Here is a 7738-nt window from a genome sequence, read left to right on the forward strand (position 1 = left end):
AGACTCCCAAGCTGTTGACTCCTTCAATGATTGTCTTGATGATCTCAACCTTAATGATCTCCGTTGGTCCAGGACCAAATTCTCCTAGCACAACAGGCGGTCGAGTCCCCTTCGTGTTGCTTGTAAGCTTGATAGGGCCCTTGTCAATGAAGCTTTGCTCAACTCCTTCCCTTCCTCTCATGCTTCCTTTGATCTCCAAGGGATCTCTGACCATAGCCCCATCTCCATCTTTGTCCTCCTTCTCCTCCTTTGGTCCCAAGCCTTTCAAGTTCTTCGATATGTGGCCCTCCCACCCGGACTTCCTCTCGCTTGTCCAAGATGCCTGGAATATTCCTATCCCTCTCTCCTCGCCGCTCATCTCCTTTGTCAGAAAGCTTAAAAATGTCAAAGGTGTTTTTAAGGATTGGAACTCTTCTACTTTCGGTAATATCTCCTCGCGAGTCTCTGATTGTCGTGGTAGGCTCCAATCAATCCAGCTCAGAATTCAATTGGATCTCCTTAACCCTGAGCTTGCCGCTGAAGAAAGTTTGTCTTCCTCTGACCTTTCCCTCCTCTTAATTCAGGAAGAAAGCTTTCTGGCGAGGATCAAATGGCTTGATCTAGGTGACTCTAATTTTGCCTTCTTTCACCGGTCCCTCAAAGCCAGGCTCAATGCCAATTCTATTTCCTTGCTTCGTTCTTCCTCTGGTGCAGAGCTCTCTTCCCCCTCGGACATTAAATCTGAAGTTGTCTCCCATTTATCCAGTATCTTCTCCCCGCCCATTCCCCCCTTCCTCTCCCCCCATTCCCCACAACCTCCTCAACAAATGTCCCTGACGAGCTCCTTCCCAGTCTTTACTCCATTCCCTCTAAGGAAGAGATCCTTTCCGCCATTCTCTCCCACAAAACTAACCGTATTGGCATATCATCTGTAGTGATCTCATCCTTGCTATTAGGAGCTTCTTCCATTCCCCTAACCAAATTAGGGGAATCAATCACACTTTTCTTTGCCTTATCCCCAAGAAAGAGGGTGCCAACTCTATGAATGATTTTAGACCAATCTCTCTCTGTAATCTTCTCTACAAATTCATTGCCAAAATCCTTGCCAATAGGATTCAGAAAGTGATAGATTCCTTGGTTAGCCCAAATCAGTCTACTTTCATCGCTGGTAGGAGCATTGCAGATAACATCATTCTCTGCCACGGGATTGTGTGGGGATTCGATCGTAAATCTCACTCCTCTACTGCTCTCCTCTAGATTGATATACATAAGGCCTTTGACACCATTAGCTAGGATTTCATCTCTAAAGTCCTACTTCACATGTCCTTTCCCCTGCCTTTGTCCACTGGATCCACTGCTGTATATCCACCCCCAGATTTTCTGTCTTAATCAACGACAGCCCTGCCGGCTTCTTCCTTTCATCCCGGGGCATCCACCAAGGCTGCCCCCTCTCTCCATTTGTCTTCTCCCTATCTCTGGAAGTCCTCTCCTGCTCCATCCAATCTGCTACTGACCACCCCCATCCCGAAGTGCAAATCCATCCGCCTCACTCATCTCACTTTCGTTGATGATATCATGATCATCTACCTTCTATTTCTTCAATCATGGACTCCCTCCGCTCCTTTAAATTGCTTTCGGGTCTCCGTATCAACCTCCTCAAGTCCAACCTCTTCCTCTCGGGTGTCTCTAAAGCTAACCAGGATCTCCTCCAAATCACGGGGTTCTCCCGTGGGACCCTCCCGGTCAAGTACCTTGGTCTCCCCCTCATCTCCTCTAGGCTCTCTGCTCATCATTGCCTCCCCTTGCTTGACCTCCTTCGGAAGAGGCTCCAGCTTTGGAAAGCCAAGCTTCTTTCCTATGTTGGACGTCTCACCCTCATTAGATTTGTTCTCCAATCCATGTATCTCTATTGGTCTGGTATCTATGGTCTCCCTTCCTCTACCACCAGATCCATTGAAAGGCTTCTTGTTCCTTCCTCTGGAAGGGATCTGACTCCTCCAGGTTTCTCCACCCCATCTCCTGGGATAAGGTCTGTCTCCCCAAATCTGAAGGACGTCTGGGTATTAGGAAAATCAAGTAAGTCAACTCTGTGGGTATTCTCAAGCTCATCTGGAAAATTGTTTCTAAACATAAAAGTATCTGGGTAGATTGGATTCATTCTGCTCTGCTTAAAAACAATTCCCTTTGGTTTACCCCCATCCCCAGAGATGCCTCCTGGATATGGAGGAAAATTCTAAATCTTCGTCCTCTTGCTCTCACTACCATTACCTTCTCTATTGGCAATGGCCAGTCGACCTCCCACTGGCTTGATCCGTGGCACCCCTCTGGAATTCTCTCCTCAGTGATCACGTCCAAAATTATCCACTCCTCGGGTCTTCCTTCGTCTGCCCCTGTCTCCTCTATCCTCTCCCCTCTCTGTTGGTCCCCCCTTTCCTCCCCCCTCGCTGACCTCTGGTCCTCCCTTCCCCCCATCCCCCCTGGGCAACGGGGAAGAGATGATAAATGCATCTGGCTCCCTTCTCCCTCTGGATTTTCTCTTCTGCTTCTGCTTGGTCCTTTGTTAGATCCTCTGGTCCCACTATTACTTGGCATAATCTTGTCTGGTTCAAATGTCATATCCCCCGTCACAGCTTCACGATCTGGAGGTATCTCTCCAACTGCCTTCCCATCCAAGCTTTTCTCATCTCTCGTCACATTCCTGTAAACCCCTCCTGCTGTCTCTGCTCCCATGGTCTCGAAGACTCCCCTCATCTCTTCTTTTCCTGCCCCTTCTCTTCCTCTGTCTGGAAGATTGTCCTCCCCAAATGATGGCCTTCCAGACGTCCTATCCTCCCTTTGGATAGGGAATCTATTTGGGTTGACATGACCTTTGCAGGCTCCACTATTTGTGATACTATCGGCAAGCTTGCGTTCTCCGCTACCATCAATCACCTCTGGATGGAGTGCAACACCCATAGATGGTCCTCCCAATCCCGTTCCCCGGACAAGATTTGGAAGGCCATCTTCCTTGATGTGTCCTCCAAAATCCGCTCCTTCCATCCTAAGCCTGTCCCCAATTCCCTCAGGAATAGACACATTATGGCCTCTTGGAACCTCCCTACCAGCTCCGGCTCCACCCCCACTTCTTGATCCCCCCCTTTTTTTGATTGTATCCCTCGTCCTTTCGCTTGTGTGTTGGCTTTGTGCCTCGCCTTTTGTTGCGAGTTTTGTTTGCCCTTGTGGCTGGCTTCTCCCTTTTGGCTGAAGCCCCCCCTCTCTTTTCCCTCCCTTTGGTTATTAATTCATTTAATTATCCAAACAAAAAAAAACTAGGAAGGATAAAGGAGTGAGCATATTAAAGCTGATTTGGGAGTTGCTTTGATTCATGATAAGCTCCAAGAAAGTCGTGTGAGCCGTGAGGTGGTATGGCCATGTCCAACCGAGGCCAGGATGCTCCAATAAGGAGTGATCTGATTCAAATTGAAGGAATTAAAAGAGTTAGAGGCAGGTCTAAAATGACCATAGAAGTACTGAGGAAAGATATGCATAGTTTAGGTCTTGTCTCAAGTACGACCTCAAATAGATCTGATTGGAGGGCAAGAATCCATGCAGCCAACCCCATTTTTAGGTGAGATTTTATTGATTTTTTGTTGTTGTTGCTGTTGCTGTTGCTGTTGCTGTTGCTGTTGCTATTGCTGTATAACATTGTGGCTGAGAACACTAGTTCCTTTAAGCACGGTCAAGGAGGAGAATATATAAGATATTATAAAAGTTGAAAAATAGACATACTATAATGATATTATAAAGTTCGATTAAAAACATTGGTGGGGAGAATCAGGATATCCAATGAATAATATAGTTATACATTTTGCAACACACTCAAATATTTTCATAGGATTAAAATAATTCATTTAATGTCATATTTGTACCTCCAAATTCTAATTAGCAACCTAGGGGATTGTTTTCTCAATACAACCCTCGAGATCATAGTATTGTGAACACAAAAGGATCCCCATCCCCATAATAAATAAAACAAAATTCAATCTCCTTTGGTGTTATTTCCAATGTATTGGATTTTTATTGTAAGTTTTTTATCTAACGCTTAATACGAGTCGTTCATAGTTTCATATTGCACCATTATGTATGACTTCACATGGTGGAAGCTCTTAAATTCTCTTCGCAAATGGATAGAGTTCATAACCTAAACCATAATGACATTCAAACAATTTTTCCCCCCTTCTCATTTCACTTAACTGACGATTGAACATGATAATACACATCAAGAAAAGACATAAACAGGGGAAAATGTGTAGAAATCATACAAAACTAATCACGATGTAGAATAAGAGGTAGCATAATTCTAACCTTCCTCGTACAAAACCCATATTTATCATACTCAAACCGTTTTAGCTGAAGCTGAAGGACAGGAGGGAAGCTAATGAACTGAACACACTTCCTAGTATCCTGAAAAAAAATCAAATTAACAACATTTCCTCTAAGAATCATCTTCAAGCAAGTCATTAGACATATGATCACATTTACATCAACATGTCATGCAATTAACTAAAAACAATTTGTTAAATGAATCCAAAGAAAGTTCAAGAAGAGCCCAATAAAAAACAGGAAGACATTAGAAATGATAATATTTCAAAAAATATCTCTTATATTCGTCATTAGTGTCGGTAGGCTTCTGAAGGCATCAATAGACCTAAGGAGGAAAGGATTGATTAAAAGAAGTCATTTCTGACTTCTAAACCCAATCTAGAGCTTGATTTCTTACTTGAAATGGCCAATCATATATGCCTCACACATCATATAGTGTGATGCAGGACAGGCATGGAAGCCTCTGTAACCTGTTAGTTTGAAGCCTGAGATGCTCCCACATTACTATACTGCTAACCACCAACTACAAATAGATAGCATCTTACCTGTTGTCCAAGTTGCGCGTCATTATAATTTCTATCACCCTCGAGGCTTTCAACTTTCACGTACTTCTCAAAAGAATCATAGACATCTCGACAGCCTCTGACATCAAGCCGAAGACCTTTTGCATAAATATATAGAGTTGACTACCATGTAAAGATATTGATTAAGACCATACAGTTCTAACCAGGACAACTCAATCCTGAAAGTAAAATACATACCGTAAAATGATTCCTCTTTTTCAAGCTGACATTCCGCATTGACGAATTTCGTGAAATTTTTTTGGCGCCCTACAAACAACTTTTGTATTTTATCCTCCACAATAGTTCCCTGAGCCAGTAGATAAAAGCTAGTTCAGATTGCCTTCAAAAATCTATAAAATGGGGAGAAGAAAAAGCAGTAATCACCTTCATTTTATCTTCCAGCTTTTCACAAAGAAACCTACTAAATTCCAGTACATCATATTGCCTGAATTCAAAAAATTTTCTCAGCTCTTTCACCACAACACTGTTTTCACTGTACTGCATCTTACAAAATAAGCTCTGAAGAGCCAAGGGGGTGCTCTCTGATAGCATATCATTCTTGGTTGTTGGAATATCATACACAACCTGAAATTCACCACATAAAATAAGTACTTTGCTGTTAGGGAGGGGAGAAGCAACAAAGGAAGATATTAGCAACTAGCTATTGTGAAAAATAAATAGAAGGCTTAACCTTTCTGAAGAAGGGGATATGGTAGAAAGTCTGAAAGAGAGAATTCATGTAATGGGTATCACTTTGCGCCTTAAGTCCAACATAACCCGTTTCCTTCTTTGAATCATTAACAGCCTTGACAGTAACCACAGCCCCCACCTTAACTTTGTCATCCACTATATATTTACGATCCGGATCGAGTAGTTGAGTGAGATGCATGAACTTATCAAAACCCCAGCAACTCGCTTTAGCACTAAAATGATGATGTGCCTCTGACTCTGACAAAGTAAAGGACTGCAGTTATCACCAAAATTATAGGTGTAGCCAATACTCATCCTCCCTATATCTTTTTCCAACAACAAACACAAATACCAAACATACGATGGAATAAGGTATAGATCAGCCACAGGCTTATAACGACAGACCATAATAAAGGTTACCGACTGTCTACCTAACATACCATATAGAACTGTACGATATTCTGGAATGTAAAAGAATGACTTATCTACATAATAAAGCCAGAGTATCAGAAGCAGCATGTGAGGCTTAGGTATAAGAAATCATTAACCTGAATACCATACCACTTACAAGGCTACAGGCAGTATGATCAGAAATATATTCATTCAAAGCAAACTTACAAACGTTTAAATAGAAAAAAAATTACTCAATTCCTATTATTGATAGAAAATTTAAATACTAGTCTACTTAAAAATCTAGTTAAAACTGCTGACCGAGCAAAAAAAAAATTCTTATCAGAAAAAAATCATAGTTTAACTAGGAAACTTCCAAGCATCTTAAATAACTCAATTTTAAACTTACATAGCTAAATGAATAACTAGGCTTGCTGGTCCCCTCTCCCACGGTTTCTAATAATTCAATCTATCTTCCTGTTTTGGCTTCCCTCTTATCAGTCCGTCCATCAGATGTTCAATGATCTTCATTTTTTGCAGGTCTGTTTCATGGTTTTCTGTTAACTTCAGTAACTAATTTCTCTTAGTCCTTATGTTTCTAGTTCAGTTACACTTCTTTACAACAGATCCAACCCTCGATCAGTTTGTCCTTTGGAAAGTTTGATTGTCATAATAAGAGGGTTATTCGATCCAAATATCAGCCCCACCCAACAGTTGGACCTCATTATCTTGAACTCTTTCTAATTCTGCCATATCGTGTACAGTTAGGATACTATGTTTCTATCCTATGGGTATTGCTATCTACTTGTTATCCATGTGTTAAACACATCATTTGTTGGGATTGATGTCAACCTAATTTCCAATTTCGGTTAGGTCTAATTGTGTCACTATTGGTTCAGGTAATCTAGTTCAAGGTTGTATAACTCATGAATTGGTTTGATAATGGTTCAATGAGCAGCATGTATATTGGTGATGCAGATACGCACCCATGGAGCGATCCATACCCATATGAGTATCCAACCAGAGATGAACCGGACCCATATTAAGTCCTTGGTCTAGTAGGATTTTATTAAATTTTATTTATTTGGGAATATTACGTAATCTTTTATTTCAATTTTCAAGTAGGATATGTAGGAGATAGTAGTTTCTTATTTAGAGTTGATTTCGGATTTCTTTTCCTTTTGAGTTAGTTTCTTTTTAGGATTTCTTTCCATGTTAGAATTTTTCAATTGGTTATTTATATGCTTGTAACCGATTGAAAAATACATAATTGAATAATGAAGTTATGAGTTGATATTGTGGTGTGTGCCTGCGGGATGAGTGTGTGCGATTCCTCTCTCCCCCCCCCCTTTTTTAGTGCGATTTCTCCCTCCCCTACAACTCTGAAACCCATCTCAGGGTATTCTCCCCCACCCCTACGGGCCCTCCATCAAGTGGTATCAGAGCCGAAGGATCCCATTCCTTCCCCCATCTCCTTTTCTTCCCTTCCCATTCTCTGTTTTGGTTCTACCGAGACTGAGAACAACCCAAAAAATATATATATATTATTCTCTCTCACCCTATACCTCTTTTCCCTTACTGTTCCTAACCTTGTTGAAGCAATCAGATCCTTTTTCCCTTCCCATCGTAACCCCTTCCCAACCCTGTGCCAAAAAAAAAAAAGTCGTCTCTATGTTGAACAGAGGAGTCAACCCAACCCAAAGGTGAAGCAAAGATGCGAGAATGAGAACCAGCAAGCCAAAAAAAAAAAAAAA

The 7738-nt window shown here is 41.6% G+C and overlaps 1 protein-coding gene across 5 annotated transcripts in view; it reads right to left on the reverse strand.

The window, feature by feature from the left end:
* Positions 1-2666: 2666 nt before the first annotated feature.
* LOC122081066 (ubiquitin C-terminal hydrolase 13-like) overlaps positions 2667-7738 on the reverse strand; it is an 18865-nt gene continuing 13793 nt past the window's right edge. For 4 of the 5 annotated variants that reach the window (XM_042648026.1, XM_042648024.1, XM_042648025.1 and 1 more), the window contains exons 5-9: positions 5596-5852; positions 5289-5489; positions 5103-5211; positions 4887-5002; positions 2667-4422 (exon numbers count right to left, since the gene is read on the reverse strand). In XM_042648026.1, the coding sequence (XP_042503960.1) occupies positions 4285-4422; positions 4887-5002; positions 5103-5211; positions 5289-5489; positions 5596-5852 (821 nt within the window). In that variant the 3' untranslated portion in view covers positions 2667-4284. The remainder of the gene's footprint in view (positions 4423-4886; positions 5003-5102; positions 5212-5288; positions 5490-5595; positions 5853-7738) is intronic. The other variant, XM_042648027.1, reaches the window with a different exon arrangement.

The sequence above is a fragment of the Macadamia integrifolia genome, chromosome 6, assembly GCF_013358625.1.
Source record: "Macadamia integrifolia cultivar HAES 741 chromosome 6, SCU_Mint_v3, whole genome shotgun sequence".
Classification (NCBI taxonomy): Eukaryota; Viridiplantae; Streptophyta; class Magnoliopsida; order Proteales; family Proteaceae; genus Macadamia; species Macadamia integrifolia.